We start from the raw sequence: 24,742 nt of genomic DNA on the forward strand, positions 1-24,742 counted from the left end.
AAGCCAAGACTTGCTAAAATATCTCTATTTTAAATGTGGGTTTGGCAAGGTACCTAGTATAGAGCAGCCTCACACCCTGATAATTCATGAGAAATTGGTGCAAGCAGTTAAATATTTCCACAGAAACTTATTGAGGCACAGGAAGAACAACACATCCAACTTGAGTGACACCAACTTCCATCAAGACCTATTGCAAGATACGAGTTCACTTGCAATCAGTGAGCCAACTGGAGGCTTCTACTACAATAGGCTATTAGAATATGAGTAGTCAGGGACTATCCCTCTGGAAGCTTTAGCAGCACATGCAGAAACGAGCTTCAAGCAGCTTGGCTAGAAGCCAAGTCTTACAGAATCTTGTCTTCTAGAATCACATTTGAAACCATCATGTCTTGGAAAAAATGGGGAACACCATGGGAAAGCCTATGTGAACATGGAACATGGAAAGTCAACCAGTCCAAGGAGACTGAAGATCCATCAGGTGAAATACACTTTTGCTCTAGATGGAGTACTTGAGGGGTGTGTGTTGATTGTCAAGCAATGGAGGTGACAATAGCCTCCACTGGTGTGGTTCTCCCTCCTGCAAGGCTTTCCTGAAGGTTCCAGGTGCTCTCCCCCCCCCCCCCGAACCATTCTTTTCTTTCCTGTCAATTTATAGTCTGCCCTGAGTACTTTGCATAGTTCAAAAGGAAGGCAGAAGTGACCCTGATTATGGCCAATAAGGGTCAAAGACTTTCCTCAGCATACTGTGAAACTACTGAAGTCAGTACCAGAGGCTTTCTTCCTCTGGACCTCTTCTATACTCAGTCTGCTTGTCACTTTGAAATTCTTAGCCCTGAAATTCTTAAACCTTTATTGACATACACAATTCCAATAGGGTTCGGTACAATAAAATCACTCCTCAAAACCTGCATCTTACACTTAAGTTAATGTACAACATTCACGAATCCTCATTGCGTGTTGCAGAAACCTGGCTACTATCTCCATGTTATCCCCATCCTGATTAAATGTAAGGAAGGCTACTGTACATTTGTCTGAATGCAACTCCCTAGGGCCTAGAACAACCAACTGATAAACCTAGGGTAGATCAAATAGATACCAAGGGCAGTGCAAAAGAACTTGTGACTGATTTGATTTGTCTTATGTCCACAGGCGCATTGTCTCAGAGTATTTTCAGGAATCTAGTAGTGGGATTTGTGAGGACCTCGGCAGCTACAGGGGAGTTGTGGTTAAGGAGATGCTGGTGATGTTCTTTCCAGCACAATGCAATAGCTTGTTTATCTTTTAGAACCATACTATATATCACAAAATGTCAAAATAACCAACAATAATGCTAGAAACATAACATACAGCTTAACTGTGAATGGCAATAGCTACAAACTACACACAAGCTTACTGAAATTAGAGTCCTCATACAAAACCAAATCTTGATCGTGAATTCTAGAGCTGCAGTACTGAATAATGTTTCTCAATATAGGCTACAACCTTCTCTGTCAATGGACAGTTATTAATTTAGGCCTGCCTTGCAAAATAAATTTTCATAAGTTACTAGCCCACAAAAGTTATTAGTCATCCTGCCTGTACAGGTCTATTCATGGTGTGTTACCTTATTTTATTTTATTTATGAATCTCCTAAATTATTGAAGCAATTTCACAAGAAAGAATATGGCAATATGAACATCCACAATAAAAGATATAAAACAATTTTGTTTATCAAAATGTTTTCCAATTCAATATAGATACCAACTGGGATGAAAATCACTTAGGTGACTTCTTGAAAGATGGAGGTTTTCAACAGGCACTGAAAAGTATATGCCTGGTACGTAATGGGTGTTCCAAGGGGTAGGTGCCACTATGCTAAATGCCCAATTCCTACAGAACCAACCTTCTGATAAGGTATCTACATGAGGCCCTCTAGTGTGGTTGGGTATATAAGATGTGGTCTTTTAGGTATCCTGGTGCCAAGCTGTGTAGGGCTTTTGTACACCAATGCAAAACTAGAATATTAACAGGTCCCACCCATGCAACCTTTTTACACATTCATTTGCAACAAAACAGGAAGTATTATGAGTTTTCCATTTTGCCTGAACCAGGAAACCATGGTAAGCAGCTTCAGAACAAGCCAGGATATGAACCCAACTTCAAATCATAGATTTAATGATAATAATTAAGTGTCCTGTTTCTATTTTCTGATTAGTTTAAATCAAATTAGTAAGTTAAAATACCTCCCCAAAGTGTCCCTGGATGGCAAGGAAATCTTTCAAATGACTTGCCAGCTGCACTGCGTGTGGAACCTTTGTAAACTACCTCAGTTAATTATCTTAATTGGTCCAGCACACAAGTTGTATTTAGGTTAATTACCATTCTCATCTTCACACCTTAATCACTGATAATAATAGATTTTTTAAGCCTGGATTCTTTTATATACATATTGTGATAAAATTTTGGTTTGGAACAAGTCGTGGAATGCCTTCTCATTGTTTATATTTCGGTATCAGGTATACAGGCATCTTTTTGCGCCAGCCTGGGTGGAGGATGAGAACTGAATATCCTTCCCATTGTAGTTGTAGCGTTGTTGAGGTTTCTCTTGATTCTGTTTAATTTATAGTCTAGCAATGTTTATGTATTCCATGATTTGAACTGGGAAGGGTGAAAATAAAATACTTTGTGACATAGTAAGCTTCCTGCTTAGAAGGCTTTCCCTGTCTGATTTTACTTCTTACCACTGGGGAGGGAATAGATATTTAAGATACTCTTTTAGGCAGCAACTTATGACATCTTAAATAAATAATCCTCTATGGTGTTAGATATAGGCTTAAATGGTCCCCACTTGTTTGTGTGACATGATGGGCAATACTAATTCCATAACCAGCTTTATCATTTCTTCTTGTGAATGTAACTTCCAATGCCAGCCTTGGTTTGGTTTTTATGTGTTTGTCTTATGAAGCTCAATTTTATTATTTGGGTTATATGGATAACATTCAAGAAAGATTCTAAAAGAAACCAAACAAAGGGTGGGAAACCACATGCTCCAACTAGGCAAAACACTTACAATGTCCCTACCAAATAACACAGGCAAGTAAAAAAATCAGGCAACAACCACCCCTTTAAAGACAGGCAGGGGTGCTGGTATCTGAGGCAGCCACAGTACCAACAGACATGATGCTGGGAACTCTGAGTCCAGAACAAGAGCACAACCATATCCTTCCACAAGAGATAGGACCTGTCAGCGGTATAACACAAGTTGCCATTGGCCCTTATTTAAGGTTGTAATGTTACACATGCTTACTATTACTAGGAAGTCTTATTGAATAGTGTGTGACTTTGGGGAATATATATATAGGATCAGTCTGCGCTGAGTTAAAAAACGATACTAGTAGTAGGGATAATTCCAGAGAACCATCCGAAAAGCCCTATCAAGAAGTATACTTGTGTTGTTTTTATGTAGTACAGGCTTTTGAAGAGTAAGTAATCTTTTCCGTGAACTGCCCTGAGACCTCCGGGTATAGGGCGGAATATAAATTCAATTAATAATAATGATGGATTGTACCCAAAGAACTAGGGCCAATGGAACTTTAAAATTCCAGAACGTCAATCCCATACCTTTCCCCCTCTTCTTCACACATTTCCAATGAATAATGTGTTCTTTGTTTTTGTTTTAATGTGTTACGGTTATTGTGGGATTTTGTTTTAATGATCTGCTTTGACAAGGCAGCACACAAAGGATTCAAATAAGGCTGCAATCCCATGCGTGTTTACGTGAGAAAGTCTAAAATAATGGGACTTCACACTAAACCGAGGCACTCCCCAAACGCTCCTTTTATTTAGGGAAGCGCCAACATTTTCCCCTTGGAAAAGAACAGCCAGTCCACCATTAGCATTTGTTTTGCAACCGATCCGCACTCTTCCTCGCTTAATTGCAGACCTAGAAACATTTGCCTGGGACTTAATGAACAAAACTCTCCTTAACAAAGGGCGACTTATCTCCATACGTAAACCTGCCTACTGATTTTCGCCCGCACATTGTGAAAGACCCTGACCAGAAAAGACATAGGGCGAACCAGGGGAGAAAACCTTGACAGATTCGCATCAGCCTCTTCGGGGGATTATCTGTATGAAAATGGCGCATTGTTTTTCCGGAAGAAGGTGCCTCTGTCAACGCCGTCCTACATGTCTCTGGAAGTAAGCCCCACGGCACGTACGGACTTACTTCCAAGTAAGCATGAATAGGCTGGCGCTGCAGGAGGCAGCCAAGCGAGCGCTCTCACTTCTCTACAACGAGGGGCGGGAGGAGCCCTTCGCCGCTCGCTCGCATCCCTCCCCACTTTAATTCTCCACGAATCCTCATCCCCAACTGCCAAGTCGAAAATGGCCGCATCTCCTTCCGCGCTCCGCCATCACAGCCTTTCACCACCACCCTGTCCTCACGTAAAGCAGCCTCTTTACTACACGACGATACATGAGTGCCGTTTTATCAGATTGCGGTCTCTGTGTGTTTTTGAAACTTTTAAACGCAACCATTTCGTTCGCTTCAAAGGGGACTATTTAAACCCCCCCCCCTTTTCCTTCCCTATTACTATCCACTCCGCCCCGCCTTTCCTCGGAGCTACGTCAGAGGCGCGCGGGGCGCCTCAGCAGTAATGGCAGCGGGGCTGGGCAGAGATTAATGTAGAGCGCGGCAGTGGCGGCGTCGAAGGGTGGTGCGCAGACGACGGACGTGCGCGCTCTCGCCCGCCGGACCTCTCCCTCATACATACAAATAGAGCGAAGGCGCATGGGGGAGGGGAAGCGCTGATAGGATTATGTCGAGCCAGGCCTGGGCCGCCGCCGCGCCAGACAGAGCCCTCAGCCCTAATCTCCTCCTGGCAACAGCGGCCGCTGCGGATATGGCCGAGCCCTTGCCGGCCTCCAATTCTCCTTTGGGCGCCGGCAGCGGCCCTCTGCCGCTCATTGAATCAGGTAATGCGAAGAGTGAGCGCCGGCTTGGTGAGGAGAGCGAGAGGATGGAAGAGCCGGGCGAGGCGAGCGCTCGCCGTCTCCGCCGCCATCTTACTGAGCCTGGTTATGAGTTACAGTCACCTAAGGGGGATCCCCCAACCCGCCCCCCCCGCCGCCCTCCCCATCCCCCAACGAAGCCCGGCTTCGACTTCATCTCTCCTCTTTTTTCCTTCTCGCAGAACTGTACTTCCTCATAGCTCGGTTCTTGAGCACTGGGCCTTGCAGGAGGACGGCGGAGGTGAGTTGTTCTTCGCCTGCACCCTCTGCACTGCCCCCACCCCACCCCCGCCAAGGGCGGCTTCATAGCGCCCCCCTTCACTTTGGTCAGAAGCGGCGCTTCAAAAAGCAAACGCGAACAGAAAACCTCCACCAGTGCCAAATACCAGCTTCTTTTTCCCCCCTACAGGTGCTAGTGCAAGAACTGGAACAGTACCAGGTCTGTGAGACTACTCATTTTTTAAAAAAACAATTTCCTTTTATGCCACTCGCTTTTACCCCGCTTTTTTAATATAATCCCAGTGTCTTTTAGAGATGGAAACTATGCCATCTGTGCAAGTATTTGTAACAGCTTTCTTTTGTGCCCCGTTCGCTCCAATTCATCTGGCTTTTCTCTCCTTCCCCCTTTCAATTTTAGTTGCTCCCTAAAAGATTGGATTGGGAAGGAAGAGAACATTGCAGAAGTTATGAAGACTTGGTGAGACTTTTGTTGTTTAAAAAAAGGAAAAAACCCAAAGAAGATTTGGATTGTTGGGGGGGGGGGGATCAACAGTATTTGCTTTTTCAAACTAATCGTGCTATTTTTCATGCTTTTAAAAGCCTGTGTTGTTTTATGGAAGGTATTTATAATTGTGCTAGTCAACAGAAGCCATAAATGGGGACTCTGGGAACAGAGGATGTTGTCATCTTACAGAGGAGGCGGGGTGTGTGTCATCAGGGCTTGTTAGGATAAAGCAGTCTGAAAAAGAACCTTTATTTCTTGGTTTCTACAGAAGATTTGCTAAATAACCTTAACCGGACAATATTTTATTGTTGGTTACCCCAAAATATGCTTTCCTCGGAAGATAAGAGCTGGCTTCCACTAGAGGGTTGAGTTGTTTAATGACTTCAAATTTACATTGAACCACTTGGATTAGGATTTAAATAAGTGTTCTGAAGATTCAGTATATTTTTAATGGATGCTTATTATTCTCTTCACAACAAATAACAAGCTCTTCAATGTGGACTTGGAAGCTAGTGGGGAAATGAGCAGGACTTGAAATGCTGCACTGTAGGGCCAGACTTTTGCATCTGCTTTGTTCTTCAGCAGCTCACCCTCCTCCCTCCAAATGTTAGATTGTTAAAAGCTTGAATTGCTTAAAAAATTATTATACGCCACAATCCTAAATGTATTTTTTAAGTATCATGGATTGTAATGGACTTTCCTTCATATAGTATTCTTAGGTTTGCACTGAGTTTCATATGTGATTCTTTATTTTTGGAAGCTTAGATGTGAATTATAAGAGGAAACATTCCTCTTTTAGTTGAGAAAAATGCTACCGGAATTTTTAATGTGATGGTAATATGACATTTTCAGTTTTGTAGGATTTCTAAGTAGAGGTTCATAAGATGAGCTCCCTGGTTCTCCAGAGGTGGTGAACATATGGCATAGACAAAACTGTTATGTTACATTGATACAGGAAACAGTTTTTGCTGCATGAGCAGCCAAGCCTGAGTGAGGACTGCAACATATTATTGTGAAACATTGTGTCCCCCCCTTTTAAAAAAAAGTCTACTTTGCTTGCATAAAAATTTGACATTACTCTTTGTTTATCTTAAAATGTTTTTAAACAATTCTGTTTTCATGTCTGTGAGTTTGGGTCTGGAAAGGAAATGATAGATATAATTCAATCAGTTGAGAGAAATGGAAAAAGTTTTCATAGATTTTAAATTCTAAAAGTATATTGCTGCTGTACTACATTAAATGCTTACAGAAATATTAACTGGATACCTGCAAGGAAATTTTAGTTGAGTAAATGGAATATCTAGAGCAGGGATGCCAACTTGAATAAAATATTGGGGTGGGGCACAGGTAAGCCCTGCCCATAATAATCAGTTACAAGGCACAGTGCACACACATCATTTGAATGGCAGTGCCCATCAGTTAGGGCGCGGGAGAGAAGAGACCTCTCCCCCTAGGAGTTAGCACCTATGGTCTAGAGCAGTGTTTCCCATATGGCCCCCTGGAAGGCTCCAGGATATTCCAAGGGGCCCCCAGATGAAAATCGTGTAAATGGGAGTTAGCAGCATGAGGATAGCCATAAAGGGTAGTGAGAAGTGGAAGAAAAAAATCTTTTTTTAAATAACCAGGCAATCAGGATTTTTTATTTATCTGCTTGGCCAAACACAAGCAGGTAAGGGGGTGGCCCACCAGGGGTTGATATCCACCTCAGCCCCTAGTCAAGCGGGGTGGTCTTGTGCTGCTGACTTGCATCTAGTAAATAACTAAGTGTCTACTCAGAAGAAAGCTGCACTGAGTTCATTGGGCCTGGTAAACTTGTGTGGGGCTATAGGCAGCCAGGGGTCCTCTGAACGATAAGATCTTTTTCGGTCAGGTCAGTGAGGACTACTTGCTTTTTAAAATTCTCCCATATATACAGAATTCCCTGTGCACCTTTTGGACAGTATTTGTAGGATTTCCCCTCTGTGTCAAATAACTGGGGTAAAATAAGTGGTGTTTACTTTTTACAATACATGGAAGATAGATCTCCCTCAGGAGGTTCTGGATTTTCCTTTCTTGGAGGTTTCTAAGCAGAGGTAGGATGGCCATCTGTCATGGAGGCATTAGCATCCATGTTTTTTCTGCTTCAACAATATTTTATTATGTTCCTATCATTCTTTGTAATTGTATTTTGTATAAATTATAAAAATTATACATAAAACATGTTCTGTTTACAAATAAAACATTTAAATAACTGCTTTTCTACTGGTAGCATGGGGGGGACATGGGCATAGACAGGATTTTATTTAGGGTGCAGGCTTTGGTTGGGGGAGGCAGAACTTCAGATTTGTATTGATTTTTACTTATTGAGGGGCAGCTGCCCTCTGTCCCATCCCCCCTGGCTCTGCCCATGGGGCGCCACAGGAAGGAAACAAGGTGGGAAGGTGGCCATGGTAGGAAAAAGGTTGGGAAACACTGGTCTGGAGAATTGCACCTTGGAACAGGATTCAAGATATAACATCAGGATTTGGGGGGGGGCATTTAAATAGTTTGAGAGAATAATGCATTGCTCTAGTTTAAAAGTAACGTGCATATAATATGTATTGTTTATATAATTGTGTGGTTTTAGTTTATCTTGTTCTTGTACTTACAACTTCATCAGATTCATGCTAGATGAAAAATGGGAGAGGTTATAGTCAAATTAAAATTGATGTAATGAAGGTGGAAAGAGAAAGCATGGCTTAGTTACTGCAGGCCTGGTTGGTACCTCATTTAAGCCACAGTTAAAATAAACTATGGATCATAAAACAAAATTCCTGTTCATTGCAGCAGGTACCAGTGCTGAGGACTGGGGAGTAAAAAGTTGTACGTAGTTTGATCTTCTAGACATTTAAGTGAATGGGAAAGCTCATAGATTTAATAGTCCAAAGTTAAGTTGGACTTACAGTTGCAGTATAATACAAAACACTAGTTCATCTACTTGTTTGCCATTCAATTTTTAAAGTTTCTAAAGTAACTTATAACTACAGTAAATAGTAGCAAAAAAACTAGAATCAAAATAAAATGCAAAACATTGGAATAAAAGCAACATTTAAATGATTTAGTTAGCAATTAAAAGCGTAGGTCTTTTCCAGAACAACATTAAAGTAAGCACTGGGAGAACATCCTGTGTACAGTCCCTTCTCCCTGGTTTGTGAGTATACCTGGAGGGGGCCTCTAAGGATTACTTTACTTATTAGGAGTTTGTCAAGTGATTTTAAGCAACAGTGAAATGAGGTCAAGTTTGTTTCTTGCTTTTTCTCACATAATTAACAAACTAATAATTCTAAAATGTTTAACTTATGTAAATAATTGTTATTTTTGTATTACGTTATATTAACTTGTTTTAATCCTATTTGTGTGTTAGGTCTTGTCTAACAAACATGTGGCTCCTGATCACTTGCTGCAAATTTGCAGGCGGATTGGCCCTATACTGGATAAAGAGATTCCACCCAGCATTCCGAGAGTGAACTCTTTATTGGGTGCAGGCAAGCAGTCCTTACTGAGAACTGCAAAAGGTATATTTCGACTTTTTAATGTGGCTTGGTGTGTTCAATTCTAGTGACTATATATGAACCTTGCATTGGTACAAGTATGTACTGAAACTTCCAAGACTAGGATGCATGAACTTGTCACCCATTTAATACATGCTGTCAGCACAGATCCAGCTTTGAGCTTCTCCTTTCACAGACATAGTGGTTATTGATATTTTGGTTTAGAGGTTTATTCTAGGAGATCAAAAGAAAACCTTATGTAGAATACAATTATCTGCTTCAAACACAGACATCTGAGATCTTCAAATAAAGGGTGGTATACATTTTTTTCATGGGGGTGGGATTACAAGTCTAGTTATGTAATACCATCTCCACAAAAAACATTACTTTGAGTTTTTAGTGTCATTTCAAGCAGATTCTTAAGACATTAATAGTTAGTATAGGTTCTCCAGAGACAAGTGGAGGGAGAGAATTGTTACCTTCCCTTACGTATGAAAAGAAACGGGACCAGGTTTCAACAAAAGTGTATCTTTGTAACTACCTTTCTAAGTGTCTCTTTGTAAGCTACCTTTCTAAGCCTTTAGTCATTCTGAGATAGGTACATCCCAAATGTTGTTGAACCATACTTAGAGGGGTAGCTCAGCGTGAGATTTCTGAAATAATGTTATCACCAAATGCATGACCATCAGTAGAAAGAAAACTTAAAGCTGCTTCACCCTAAGTGAAAGTACAGCACCATAAGTTGCTGTAGTTGTAACAGTTTTTTTTTTGGGGGGGGGGATATGAGAAAAAAACCTATAAATACTTGGCTGAGAATCTGTGAAGTGAAACTGCTTTGTACTTTGTTTATGTTTCTCCTTGTATTACACAACTGCTCTTTCCTCATTTTTCTTCTCACTTAAGAACACAGAGTAGCTAACAATGCAAAACATCTTCATATGGCAGCTCATTTGTGTATATGTTAGTTGCATTTCTAGGGACAGCTAATGGCCAAGAGCTTCTGAGTATACTAGGCACAACTGTTTCTTTTCATAAAGTGAAGAGGAAATATCAAGAATAAATATTCATAATTGGAGAAATGAGTAGAGAAATAGTTAAGGAACATAAAAACAGGAAAATGCAAAATTAAGCAAGCGGGCACAGTTAATGTTCATTTTAGTGAATGATCAGGATACCGTATACTGCAGTCAGGGGCTGGCGCTTGGGATTTGTAAAACAAAAAACTCTTGAAACCATTGTGCTGTAACTCATGCTTGATATAGTGTGTCCCCAAAAGTACAGGAGTCCTTAGTTCAGTATGTTATTGATAGAGCCATTGATTGAAGTTTTAAAATACTAAAGGTAGGTGTAACATGCTTCTAGTTAAACCGTGCCATTTTTAAAAAGTGAACTTTTAAAGCATTAAAGACTCTTAAATTTTGAAATGGTGTTTGAATAAATTTTCTGAGTAACTCTGCATTCAGCTGAAATGCAATTTGCAGATTCCAGAAATCCCATTTGGAAAGGCTCAGTCATTGCTACCCTTCATAGAGGAAGACCCCCAGAAATTCCTGTTAACTGTGATAAAGCACCAAGTTTTGGTAAGTTTATCTTTCGCTTATTAACCTACTATGTTTTCAGTTTTTTCACTTCTGGTTTCTTTCTTTTGTACTGGCTGTTTTGTTTTTTGTGCCTTGCCACAGTAGGGGTAAGGAACTGAAACTGTAAAATAAGGAAATAACTCATAGCATGAAAGATGGGAACAAACTATTACTATATGTTCACACTAATGCTTATATATTAAAATAGCTGGTGTTAGTTATGCTGAACTTTACTTAAAAGTAAAATAATGGGAGAAGCAACTCCTACAGGGTACAACTCCTACAGCAAGCATTTTGTCCTTTTCCCAGCTGTTTATATCATATTATAATATACTTCTGCAATACCACATAGCCATTTAAGGTGGACAAGCCATTTAAGGTGGACATTCCCCAGAGGCTCATGGAGGACAGCTTTAACACTGGGATGGCTCCTCTCCTCTGACTGGGCAGGCAGGGTCAGATGTAGATGTTTGATGGAGGATTTCACATTCTCCTGTCTTTTGAGCTTGGCACTGACATAAATCAGTGCCTAATTTCAGCGACTTTCCCCTTATTTTACTTGTTTTTCTTTCTCTTTCAATTTCCCCTTATTTTGAAGCTTCATTCCATTTTGGAATGAAGCTCTTTGAGGAAAAGTTCCCCCGAGCCCCAGGCTCTCTAGGGCGCAGGAAAAGCTGCACATCTAGTTGCCGTGGTTCCAGCAGGCTCCTTCTTCCCAGCTGATGTGCATGGCAGTGCAGTAGCAGCAAAGGGCTTCCCGCCTCTCATATCATAGGGGAATACATGCCTCCACAAAGTTTATGCCTTTGCAAGTGAAAGTGAAACATGAGTAGGGATTCCTGAGAAAAGTGGGTAAGGCCTATTGCCTATTTTTAATCATGCCACAGCGCACATAAAGAAATAGGTGCATCATGCATGCAGGTGGCCTTTACCACCTAGAAAGAAGGAAAGATGATGGATAAACATTCAGGAATTTTTATTAGTTGAAAAGCTATGAAAGGAGGATATTTGTGATAGCTCAGAGTATATTCCAGATCCTAACCCTAGCATCTCCAGTTCAAAGGATCAAGTGGCAGGTGGTTCTGCCATAAGATCCCAGATAGTTGCTGTGTCAGTAGACTGGGCTAGATAGACAAATAGTTTGACCTGGCGTAGGGCAGTTTCTTATGTTATTGTTTTGAAGTTTTTTTAGAGTACTCCGACCAGCATAATTACCTTAAATTCAGGTTTACATCGGCATGATGACTTTTGGAAAAATCCTTAATGAATGTTTGACTTATTTCTCTTCTAGTGGAAGTAAATTATGCAAAACAGTTGACCGGATGTACAAGATCCAGTTCTATATTCCAAGGCAACATGTATCAGCATATGAAGATGCACAGAAGAATTCTTGGTCACCTCTCAGCAGTTTACTGTGTGGTATTCGATAGGACTGGACACAGGATATTCACTGTGAGTTTCTGTGCATTCTGAAATTTTGTCCCCTGTAGGAAAAAGTGAACTGTAGCAGAACCGCCCATCTTTGTTAACATATTTTACATGCATTGAGAGGTAAACAACTACTTCTGTGCCAATTGTTCGATTACTCTTTTGGTTACTGCTTTTTGATATTTGTCCCTTGAAATTATTTATATTTTATTTCTCTAAAATAGATGTGTATTTTTGCTGAATTTATATTCTGTTCTGTTTAGAGTGGTTTTGTGTAGAATTGTCTATAGATGTAATGTTTTTATCTGTTTTTATAATTTTCAGTTTTACCCTGACCCTGGGACCTTACGGTGAAGGCTGGATTAAAAAAACTTACAAAATAAAAAATATTATAATTATTTATACACGTGTAAAGTGAAATTTCTGTTTTTTTGGTGGATAACACTTCTGCTTTTTAAAAGTGGTTTTGCTCTTGAGTTACTGAGCGCTCACAAACAGTAATCAGAAATGTAATACATATTTCAGTGTGTTCTGTCACACAGCAATATTTTTGTCTACTTTCCAGTAAAGCAGCATGGTAAACTTGAATGATAAATGAATTGAAAAGAAGCACTACAACAAATATTGTCTCTCTTGCTCACTTGTTCTTTGTTTTAGCTAGACTGATTCATAGATGATAATAATCAGCAGTATTGCTACTAATTTATCTCAACTGAATTTTGGAATTCTTGATACTTTTGTATGTGTGTCTTTATGGTTGTTTGTTTTGCTTATTTGTTTTTAAGTACCATATTTTTTGCTCTATAAGACTCACTTTTTCCCTCCTAAAAAGTAAGGGGAAATGTGTGTGCATCTTATGGAGCGAATGCAGGCTGCGCAGCTATCCCAGAAGCCAGAACAGCAAGAGGGATTGCTGCTTTCTCTGCACAGTGATCCCTCTTGCTGTTCTGGCTTCTGAGATTCAGAATATTTTTTTTCTTGTTTTTCCCCCTCCAAAAACTAGGTGCGTCTTGTGGTCTGGTGCGTCTTATAGAGCAAAAAATATGGTATATTTCAGACTTCTCTAATGTGCCTTTCAGCTTAAAATGTATTTTTTTCTCTCTTTAGGGGTCAGATGACTGTTTGGTTAAAATTTGGTCCACACACAATGGCCGGTTACTTGCTACACTGAGAGGCCATTCAGCAGAAATCTCTGATATGGCGGTAAACTATGAAAACACAATGATTGCTGCTGGCAGTTGTGATAAAATTATCAGAGTATGGTGCCTCAGAACATGTGCTCCGATTGCTGTTCTGCAAGGACACACAGGATCAATTACATCTTTGCAAGTAAGTTTTTAGCTAGCTGGATGTTGCTTGTTTTTGTGTGAAACGTGCGCTAATGTATGCTCCAATGTTTTTAAAAGTTGAGCCTTTTTCTACTGTACTTTGGACATTAATTTATAGGTTTTCTGTAAAATGAGGCAAAAGCTGTTTATCCCACTGTGAATTATTGGAGATTCGGTAAACAACCTGTATTTTGTTTTGCTTGTATCTTCAAATAAAATTATACAGTGGTACCTTGGTTTACGAACTTAATCCATTCCAGAAGTCCATTCTTAAACCAAAGCCGTACTTAAACCGAGGGTCGCTTTCCCTCATGAGGCCTCCCGCCACCGGTGCCCTTCCACCGTTTGTTCAGCTTCCGTTTGTAGACCGAGGCAAAGTTCGCTAAACGGAACACTACTTCTGGTTTTGTGGAGTTTGTATACTGAATAGTTCGTAAACAGGGCTTTTCTTAAACCAAAGTACCACTGTACTTTTAAACATCGATGAATATAAGTTTGGGAAATCTGAGTGAAATTGTTTGCATATGAGCAGACTGTCGGTTTTTGCAGCGTTCAGTAGTAGATTAGTTTCCTCATAGAAGATTAAATGACAGGAAACTAATGCATATGTTATGCATCAGTTATGCAGCTTCCAGCTCAAAAGCTGTTGGCACAGTGGCAGTGCATGTGTTTTTCCAGGTGTTATAGCACATGTACCTGGTTTTTCCACAACTCCCAGCTGTGTGTATACAGTAGCAGTGACACATGTACTACCGATTGATGTGTAAAGAAGTCCTTTATAGTGGCTGATAATACAAAAGCGTCCATTGTGAGACTTAAATAGTCAGTTCTAAGGTACAGTATTCATTGTCTCCTCTTGTACTAGTATTGTAGTATCATGGTTTCATTTTTGTTTAGTTTTTCTTTCTGATATTTTGCTCAGTTTTATTCATTCTCAGCTTTATTCAGTCACATTGTACATCATTATACTATGTCTTATTCTCATAGTATAACATTAGCATTGTATAAATTATGCATGGTGTATGTGTATTAATGCCAAGTAAATATATGTAATAGAAAAGTCTGACAGGTTATCAGTTTATATCATGTTTGCTTTAAGTGAAATTTAACATTTGATGTTCAATAAAAATACTTTTGAATATTTTGTAGAAGATGCATGGAAAGGAAATTTGGCTTAAAAACTGAAAATAAATTTTAGACAGTGAATGTCACTGCATATTGTTATCTTGTTTCCTTTAAGATGCACAGTAACTTTCAATTGGTTTTAACTTACAGTTTAGTCCATTGGCCAAAGACTCAGTGCGCTACATGGCTTCCACAGGTGTTGATGGAACAATTTGCTTCTGGCAATGGGATACCATTTCTATGAAATTCAAGTATGTAACCATCTTTAAGCTCTCATGATGCAAAGCATTTTAGTTCTGTCAGATCAAATTTTATATTGTGACATAGGAAATAAAGTGTGAGCTTCAAAACAGGTAATAGTGTATTGAGATCCTTTTCTTGAAAATATAAAGCAGTATAGAAATGAAATAAATAATACTGTTGAAGTAAGCAAAATAAAAATGATACTGCAACTGTTCTGCAACATATAGATGCATGAAGAAATTTGAAGCAGGCTTTATTGTTGTATTTTCTAAAATGAATATCTTTGTGGAATTCATTGTACTTTTAAAAAAATGTATTTTTAAAACCTGTTTTTGTTTCTAAAGTAACCGGCCACTGAAATTCACAGAAAAACCTAGACCTGGAGTTCAAATGCTTTGCTCTTCATTTAGTGTTGGTAAGTATACATGCTAACGAAGCAGGTTGTTCTGTCTTCAGTTGAGAAACCATAAATATTTTTATTTTACTTTTGCTAAAGCATGTAAATTAAAAGTATTACTTCTTATAGTGATGGTAACGTACCTTCTTCATATATTATACAGAATTCAGACTGTATGGTACTTTACAAATTAAAAAGGTTTTAATTGAAGTAGAATACCTTTTTAGTTGTTAAGCATTGATGGCTATGCATTCATCATCATCTAGAGATAGACTTTCAGTGTTATAATAAGTAGTTATATTAGTTCTAGAAACAATGGGTTGGGTCCAGATTAAGCTGGTTGAACTTCAGTCCTTTTGCAATCAGTGGAACTTAAGTGCAACTAACCCATTTGAATCCAATCCATATTTTTATAGCTTGCTGCCTGTTAGCATTCTAAACTACTGTTTAATTTTTCAGGTGGGATGTTCTTAGCAACTGGAAGTACTGACCATGTTATCAGAATGTATTACTTTGGTTCTGAAACACCTGAAAAAGTTGCAGAGCTAGAGAGCCATGCTGTAAGTAATTCAGTGTTAAATTTCAATGAACTTCTCTTTTAATTATATATATATTTACATTGAAAGAAGCTGTTCTAAAATCTGACTGATGCAGACTTAAGACCTGATCTTAAAATCCAGGTTATTGCAGTTGACATAATTAGGAGGTGGAACAAATTGTACTGTTAACAGATTGGTTCTGTTAAAGGTTTTGTGTGAACGTAAAACCCTGATCATAGCACAGTGGCCACCTTTTATACATTCAGAATCTCAGCTTCATAAGTCAGGAAACGCAAGCTTCATGCACCCGTGCATGCAATGGCAGAAAAGCCAGAAAACCAAAGTTTAACTATAGCTCTCCATTGTGTCTGAACCAGGAAACAACGGTTAATTGCTTTTAAACAAGGCAGGATTGGGAAGCCATACTTTAAATTTGGAATATTATGTGTACCACTGAAAGCACCATTTCAAAAAGGATTATTTATTATTTAGTTTTTAAAATGTTTTATAAATATGTATACATTATAATGTTAAAATATTCATAAAGTATTCCACTCTAAGAGAGGGTACATATTTCATTGTAAAACATATGCAACCATAAGTAACCAGCACTAATCTTAAAACAATAAGCAGAGCACAATATTAGACAGCAAACTTAACAGCATGCAAATACCTGAATGAAGTCTTGACCTGATACTGGAAAAAATCTAGAGTTGGGGCCACATGAGCCTCAGACAGGAAAGATGCTTTATAGCTTGAGGGCTACCATAGAGAAGGCCTCCTCACATGATGCACAACTCTTAAAGGTGAGATGCAAAGGAGAGCCTCCCTGGAAGGTGTTAATGCAGGCTGAACAGTGTACTGAGACGCAGTCCAAATTCATTAGTTCCACACCATTTAGGGCTTTATAAATCATCAGCAACACTTTGAAATTAGACCAGAAAAGTATTTGTAGCCAGTGCATTTATTTTAAAATGTGTGTTGTAAGGCCTCTGTATGTCTTCCTACTTAGCAGCCTGGCCCCCATATACTGCAGCAACTGCAGCTTTTGTTTTCAAAGGCCGTCCCATGTAGAAAGCATTACAGTAATCCAGTTAATGCAAGGTTACCATTGTGTGGTTCACTGGGGCACAAGAGCAGAAAGTGGTAATTACTCTCGTGCCCAGATTGCAGTTTCCAGACAAATCTGGCTGACCACTTTGGAAAACAGGATGCTGGGGTCAATTAATGGATATTTGGACTAATGTAACAGAGCTCTTAAATTCTTGGCCCTACTCATAATTCAACGGGAGAATAACCAATTCTTTCATATACATGGACAGTCCCAATTGTTGGCATCCATCTGTCCCGGGAGACAGTGGAGGAGTGCCTTCGGGGGTGAATTCAAAACACTGGAGAGTTACAGTCCTTCATCTTTAGAATTAATATTCCTTTAATCACAAAACAGGAGTGGAGTGACCTAAGCATTTAATGGGCATTGTTTGCATTCTATTGTAACACAACTTTCTCTCTTGTAGGACAAAGTTGACAGCATTCAGTTTTCTAATAATGATGACAGGTATGTTACACTGAGAGATGCTGAGTGGAAAAACCAGTAAACTGGAGAGTCCTAAGAAAATCTAGCAATACTGTAAAACAGAAAAACAGTTTAGACCAGTATGGAACAGAATTCAAACTGGAGTTGAACTCTCACCAGCCCATCTAGCATGGCCAGTGGTCATGTATAATAAATTTTTGAGCCCAACATCAGGAGTGTACAGGTTTCCCATCTTACAATGCAGACTTACATATAGACTAATGTAGAATTTTTAGTCTATTTCTTTCTTTACACCAGTTCATAAGAAATTGTCTTATGCTTAACTGGATGTTGCTAAATTCCTGGTTTCTTCACACTGAAGGTTCATTTTTTTCCTTCACAGCATGGTCTGATTTTTACATTATAAATCTTGAGGAATGTTATATTAAGACTTTTGGTAGCTTCAAGACAGCATAATTGACCTAATAATGTTCTGGTTAATTGCTATAAATGCCTGATAAATTCCATGAAATGTTTCCCCCCTTTTTGTTCATTTTCCTACAAGTCAAACATATCAATTTTGGAAGGAAGTAGAGGAGCATGACTTCAATGTCATTCACACAAAGTTACTTTTAGTGTAAGACAGGGTTAGGGAGCCTGTGACCCTCCAGATGTAGAGCTCTAGTTCCCATCATCTCAGACCATTGTGCTGTGAGGATGGTGCTGATGGGAGATGTAGTGGCACCCACCCTGTGAAACACCCTCCCACCAGATGTCAAAGAGAAAAACAACTACCAAACTTTTAGAAGACATCTGAAGGCAGCCCTGTTTAGGGAAGCTTTTAATGTTTAACAGGTTATTGTATTTTGGTGTTCTGTTGGAAGCCGCCCAGAGTGGCTGGGGAAACCCAGCTAGATGGGCGGGGTATTAATAATAATAATAATAATAATAATAATTAATTTATAGCCCAGCAAGATCTGGAAGGCCACAGTTTTCCTGCCCTGGTTCAGGAAATAGTATGTGCATTAAGTCTTTTGATCACATATACTAGATTGGTGTAGGAAAGCACTGGATGTGCAGTTCTAAAAAGTCTAGAGATGCACTGTTTGACCTTTATTTAGTGCAGGGGTGAAGAGCTTTGGACATGGGAAGTGAATGCATCCCTCCAGGCCCCTCACCCTTGCAACTCCCTTCAGGCCATACTGTTACTCCAGCAACACTCATTACCAGACTGTTTTGCACCCTCCTTTAGTGTTTTTGTCAGCAATTGCCATCACTTCCCTCAGTGCAGTAACGTATGAACTTGATGCTCTTCTCTGACACCCGTGCTTAGGTCCCACTCAGGAATTTTCTTTTGCTTGAGAGAAAGAGAAATCACACAAGTGAGATCTTTTGAGTGATTTCATGGAGCAAGTGGCTTGTTCATCTCTTAATGGGGTGTGGGGTTACCCTTCTCCTGTGAGTTGCCACTGCCAACCTATGAATGAGGATGGAAATAATTTATAAAGTAGTGGATGAGGAAACATCATGGATTAGAAAGACCAGTGGGATTTTTGTGATTATGCCCTCTGGTACAGAAGACTTTCACTTTTTTTTTACTGCTTATGGCAGCTGTTTTGGGCTGGTACCCACAACACTCTTATCTATGGGCACCTCAGATTTTTTTACCAAAACCACAGAAAAAGATAATTCATTGGTTAGGGTGTTAGGAGGGTGTTGTATACATTTTGTTGTAATACAGCACTCTTTTACTCTGGAATGTGGTGGGGAGTTAGATTCACTTCCAAATTTTCTGATTGCAAAGCTGACACTCTCCTATGTCCTTGGGAAATGTGTTTGAACTGGTTGGAGGCAGCCTTTGGAGAATAGTGTTCTCCAGTCATACCATTTTTGTATATGCAGCATGCATATTTAAAACTTCTGAAAGGTGCCTCTTAAATCTGAACACTATGCTTATCTTTTATATGTCACATAGTATCTTTTAAACTTATGCCAAGGTTCATAAGTGGCAGCAGAGATGGAACAGCCCGAATATGGCGCTTCCAACAAGCTGAGTGGAAGAGTGTTTTGTTGGACATGGCTGACAGGCTATCTGGGTATGTGTAGCGCATTTCATTTATATGGGGTATTAGCATTAAGTGACTATGAAATTTACTATATTATTGTAAAATATAGTTACCTTGTTTAGTCGAATGAAAGCTTCTAAGTAGGGTGGGAGTGTAAAGCTTGTTTTTGTTGGAAAACTGTCATGAGTATGCTTAGCTGCTCTAGTGGTAAAGTGGTATATCTTGTAAGGAAGTTTTAGTCTTTAAACTGCTAGTGTGCATCCTTTATGCTAATTTGACACAAGCTTGAAGGCGCTGTTACTGCTTCATTCACTTTCCAGAGCAAGGAGTGCCCATCATTTTCTAGCACACCAGGGTAATTGATGCTGCTGCTCCTGCTCTAAAATGTTTGTTTCGATCTTTTCTGTAAAGAGATTCCCAATATAATCTGACACTTGCGTTTAAAGAAGCTTAAACTTAAAATTTCACTTGAATAGTTTGTTTAGATCTCTAGATCAATACTTTGTTTAATTTTTATTTGGCAAACAGATTAAACTTCTACCTTGATTTTGTTAACTTTAAAAAAAAATGTTAAAAATTCTAATGTATTGAAATGGTTTAATTTATTTGAAATAGTGATTTGTGTTCTGAAGAGGACAGATATATGAAGCCTAAAGTGACCATGATAGCTTGGAGTAAAAATGATAAGTTGGTGGTTACTGCTGTGAACAATCATCTGCTGAAAGTGTGGAATTCTTATACTGGGCAGCTTCTTCATGATCTCACAGTAAGCACTGATTCAGAAGGTGGCATTTTATATAAACATAGATCAAATATTGTATTCTACATTCAGTCTTTTAAAATAAGAATTCCAGCTAACTTCAAAAGTAACATCTCTTTCTACTCATATTCAAAAGGGACATATGGATGAAGTGTTTGTTTTGGAACCCCACCCATTTGATTCCAGGATTATGTTGTCTGCAGGCCATGACGGGAACATTTTTATCTGGGATATAGCAAAAGGCATTCAGATCAAACATTATTTTAACTTAGTAAGTATTATTTCTCTTCAAGCAATTACTGTTCTTTTTTCCATTATGTTCAGTATTTATCCACTTGTTTGAACAACTGTGATAAAGAGCTACATAACTTATTGTCTCCTCTATTTATGAATGTGATCCATTTAGTCCGTAAGTAGAGAACTGCTACTGCGTGCATGCAAAATGCAATAGAGTGCTTCTGCGCATGCGTGAACCACGCGCGGCGAACCCGGAAGTAAATACTTCCGGGTAAATACTTCTGGGTTTGCCGCATTCATAACCTGAAAAGCCGCAATGTGAAGCAAACGTAACACGAGGTATGACCGTAGAATTAAACAGGCCTTGTACAACATTTATTTAAACACTGGGCTTTTGTTATTTGCTATCAGAAGTCTCTTGAATATTGCAGTTGCTTCTAGTTCTAAAATTGGTGTTCTGTTTCCTATTGGTATTTTTTTGCTGTGTGCCAAATTATAAAATTAAGATATTCATATAGACCAACATAGTGCACTGTAGTAAGTGGTAAGTGCTGCTTGTTGTTCAGGAAGGAGACACTTTCTCTAATGAAACATTTGTCAATTGACTGCTTTAAAAATAGCAAAATACAAAATAAGTTCTGTGTTGTTATTCAGATTGAAGGACAAGGACATGGCGCTGTCTTTGACTGCAAGTTTTCATCAGATGGACAACACTTTGCCTGTACAGATTCTCATGGGCATCTATTGATATTTGGCTTTGGTTGTAGCAAACCTTATGAAAAGGTATTTTTTCAGTCTTTCTCAATTATCATTCCTAGAAAAATTAGTAGTGTTAATAAATGTATCTCATATTCAGCCTTTATTTTTTCTGAGCTTGTTGATTCATGTGTACTGTATAGTATAGACAATCAGTCTTTAGGCCCAGTTCCAGTGTAACCTTTATTGTTGGGACAGTGGATAAGCTTGAGTGCTTCCTTCTCTTCTTGCAAACCTTGCTTGAGAGGTGTCTCTCTGATTTGTTAAATCAATTTCCTGTTCTGTCCAAAACAGGAAGTGGCATTTGAGTGCTGCCTCCAAGCCTAGTTTCCAATCCTGCTTTACAGCCATTGATTAATTGATTAAATCACATGTCACTGGTTTGGTTATCTTTAGAAACTGTGGTTTCTAATTGAAATCTGCTTTTAAACTGAGCATATGAACCAGAGTGAAGGGGATGAGGAATTGCTCAAGCTCATTACTTATTTATGCTTCAACAAACCGCAGTGTGTTAAAGCTGCCGAGTTACGTTTGAACCAAGCCTCAGTCAACTAAAGCTTCATTTGATAAATGTGTTAAGATAAAATTTAATCAGAGGGGTTAAGACAAGGGCATGCTAAAAAATAAAGATCATTTTGATTTTTGAATAAAGTACCAAACTGTTGAGGTTTTAGCTAGTCAGTCTGGTATTGTCCCAAACTTAACGAATCCAGTATGTTTCCTCATGCTGAACCTATATTCAGCAGTTCTATACAAAATTGTCACCCTGATTGTTAAAAATACACTGTCTTGTGGGATATTCAGAAAATAATATTCAACTTGGAATTTTGTTAATGGATAACATTGTATTTCATGGAGTTAAAACTTGAAAAAGGTGCTACAAAAAACAGAATGGAGGAGGAGGTGAACTCCTACTAGGTGTTAGAAACATTGGTTTGGGAAACAACATTGAGTAAACAGTTTTAGCTCAATGAAAATAAGATCTATGAAGACCCTCTGCTTCTGAGGAAGTCCAGTGTGCTTGAAACATGTTGGCTGTTCCTCATAAAACTAATTACAGCATTCTGGCACCAACTGGAGGCCTGCCTCACCCTTCATCCTTCTGGTGTACTCAGTTTACTATTGTATTTAATGTCGTTTTTCTCCCTGCAAAGTTGATTATATTTAAGCTTCATTTCTTTCTAGATTCCTGATCAGATGTTCTTCCACACTGACTACCGACCACTGATTCGAGATTCTAACAATTATGTCCTAGATGAGCAGACTCAACAGGCTCCTCACCTCATGCCCCCACCATTCTTGGTAGATGTGGATGGAAACCCTCACCCAACAAAATACCAGCGGTTGGTACCAGGAAGAGAGAATTGTGCAGATGAGCATCTGATTCCTCAGCTGGGATATGTAGCAACAAGTATGAATGGCAGTCTTCCACCTCTAACTTTGATCTCATAAAAACACAATACAATCCATACTGTAGTCTTAAGTAGTTATGGTGTTATGTTTAGGGTATGCTATGTTAGTTATGTCTTCAACAAACACTTTTTGGATTTTTTTGTTTTGTATTGTGTAACTTGATCGGTTAACAATATTGTTTCTTAATATTCAGTGCTTGTAGAACTTATATTGAAAAGGAATCAGGTTTTAAAAACAGGCAACTTTATTTGTTGATATCTAAGACAGTATTTCTTAATCATTTACTTGAGATCTAGGGTAGAAAATCAACCAAGATATAAAATTTTCTAGTGCATTATTTTGCTGCAGAAATTTTTCCATTTCCTATATTCATTAGTAGCAATGAATGGATGCCAATTGAAAATAAATATTAGACAGTGGACAGTTTAACTTCATTGACTAAATACAAGTAAAATCAATATGCTAATTGGTTCACTCTCTAGGGCAGGTTTCCTCAAACTCGGCTCTCCAGATGTTTTGAGACTACAGTTCCCATCATCCCTGACCACTGGTCCTGCTAGCTAGGGATCATGGGAGTTGTAGGCCAAAAACATCTGGAGGGCTGAGTTTGAGGAATCCCTTCTCTAGGTCGTTGAAGCTTTTCTGATGCAAACTCAAGAAATTCCAGTTCAAAACTCTCTGGAAAACCCATATCACTGCTTGAGATAGTTTTTCAAGTTCTGAAGTAGGCACCAATTTAGATTGCTCTCCAAAATTATAAGAAAAAGGGTTAGGTATGGCCAAGGATACTTTCTCCTGGCTTTCTTTTTAAACTAGTGCATACAAGTTTTAAACTGTGTTTTTGAACTCTGGAATGTAAAAAGCAGCTTGGAGATTCTGGAAGGCACCTTCTGAGCAAGAGTCTTAAGGAGGAAATTGAGAGCTTTAGCATCTCTAGATCCTAGCCATGGCTGCTAAAGACCTCCATTTCTCATTTATTCATCAGAGTGTTTCAGGATGACTGTGAGAGCAGGCAAAAAATTAACAACATAAAATGTAGAGGCTTTTGTATTTTAAGAGATTGGTGAGATTGAGTTCAATATTCTGACAGTTGTTCTTAATTCTGAAATTGCTAAATGTGTGTGCTTTTCATTTAAATTTTGTAAGGTGATGGAGAGGTCGTGGAGCAAGTAATAGGTCAACAAACTGCTGACCAGGAGGAACCGGCTTTGGAACCTAGCATACTTGATGGCATGATTAGACATTTACAGCAACAGCAAGACCAAAGAATTGGTTCAGATCAAGACATGCTTCCACCCGGGCCACAAAATGGAGATGAAGCAGCTAGAAGAGGTTGGTGCTTGCTTTGAAGATTAGAGGGAAATTATAAACTTTTGCTGCTTACTAGTATCTCTGACATAAAACATACTGATGTATCATGAAATCACATTACGGGTCAAAAAGCCAATTTGGGACACCCATCTTCTCTCTCACAAAATGAGAAATATGGCTGTCTCCATAGTGTCATCTCTTTGATATAACTTCCTCCTCTTTGAAACATGACTTGATGCGTATCATTACTGTTTACTCCACCTTTGGAAGTTACTAATGTCCAGTAGAATGTGTAGATATTTTGTAGTAAATACATAAATCTCTTGTGTCATCCAGAAGAGTACTTGGTCTGAAACCTACTATTATTCAGTAGAAGAAGCAACATGCCAAAGCTATTTGCTGCTGGAATGTTTTTACTGCATGTCTTTTATGAATATCTCTTTCCTTTAGATTTCAGGAGGCCAAGCTCTGATATCCAGTCCCCTCCTAATATTGGCCTGAGACGTAGTGGTCAAGTTGAAGGTGTGCGTCAGATGCACCAGAATGCTCCAAGGAGTCAGATCGCTACAGAAAGAGACCTCCAGGCTTGGAGACGGAGAGTAGTTGTTCCAGAAGTGACACCCAGTATATTTAGGTGTGCAGGCTTACTGAACTAAAGATTATTATGGAAGCAAGTTATAAGTATTCATACCTTTAATTGAAAATTTAGGCATTTGAGAAATATTTTTTGACTTGGTTTTAAAGTATCATTTCCTGAAGACATCATTTGATCAGCATAAACATACTGTTTCTGGTCTGTTTACTACCAGTTTATTCCC

At 38.9% G+C, this 24,742-nt stretch overlaps 1 protein-coding gene across 3 annotated transcripts in view; it reads left to right on the top strand.

The window, feature by feature from the left end:
- Positions 1 to 4,651: 4,651 nt before the first annotated feature.
- Positions 4,652 to 24,742, top strand: part of BRWD1 (bromodomain and WD repeat domain containing 1) — a 43,261-nt gene continuing 23,170 nt past the window's right edge. For 2 of the 3 annotated variants that reach the window (XM_081908709.1, XM_081908710.1), the window contains exons 1-19: positions 4,671 to 4,956; positions 5,175 to 5,233; positions 5,402 to 5,431; positions 5,630 to 5,689; positions 9,099 to 9,249; positions 10,707 to 10,805; positions 12,097 to 12,257; positions 13,341 to 13,562; positions 14,837 to 14,937; positions 15,274 to 15,344; positions 15,786 to 15,886; positions 17,383 to 17,423; positions 19,379 to 19,477; positions 20,063 to 20,213; positions 20,344 to 20,478; positions 21,099 to 21,227; positions 22,386 to 22,611; positions 23,760 to 23,945; positions 24,375 to 24,558. In XM_081908709.1, coding sequence (XP_081764835.1) covers positions 4,800 to 4,956; positions 5,175 to 5,233; positions 5,402 to 5,431; positions 5,630 to 5,689; positions 9,099 to 9,249; positions 10,707 to 10,805; positions 12,097 to 12,257; positions 13,341 to 13,562; positions 14,837 to 14,937; positions 15,274 to 15,344; positions 15,786 to 15,886; positions 17,383 to 17,423; positions 19,379 to 19,477; positions 20,063 to 20,213; positions 20,344 to 20,478; positions 21,099 to 21,227; positions 22,386 to 22,611; positions 23,760 to 23,945; positions 24,375 to 24,558 — 2,363 coding nt within the window. In that variant the 5' untranslated portion in view covers positions 4,671 to 4,799. Of the gene's footprint in view, positions 4,957 to 5,174; positions 5,234 to 5,401; positions 5,432 to 5,629; positions 5,690 to 9,098; positions 9,250 to 10,706; positions 10,806 to 12,096; positions 12,258 to 13,340; positions 13,563 to 14,836; positions 14,938 to 15,273; positions 15,345 to 15,785; positions 15,887 to 17,382; positions 17,424 to 19,378; positions 19,478 to 20,062; positions 20,214 to 20,343; positions 20,479 to 21,098; positions 21,228 to 22,385; positions 22,612 to 23,759; positions 23,946 to 24,374; positions 24,559 to 24,742 lie in introns of those variants that run through there. The other variant, XM_081908711.1, reaches the window with a different exon arrangement.

This window comes from Podarcis melisellensis (assembly GCF_964234715.1).
Source record: "Podarcis melisellensis genome assembly, chromosome: 4".
NCBI classification, from domain to species: domain Eukaryota; kingdom Metazoa; phylum Chordata; class Lepidosauria; order Squamata; family Lacertidae; genus Podarcis; species Podarcis melisellensis.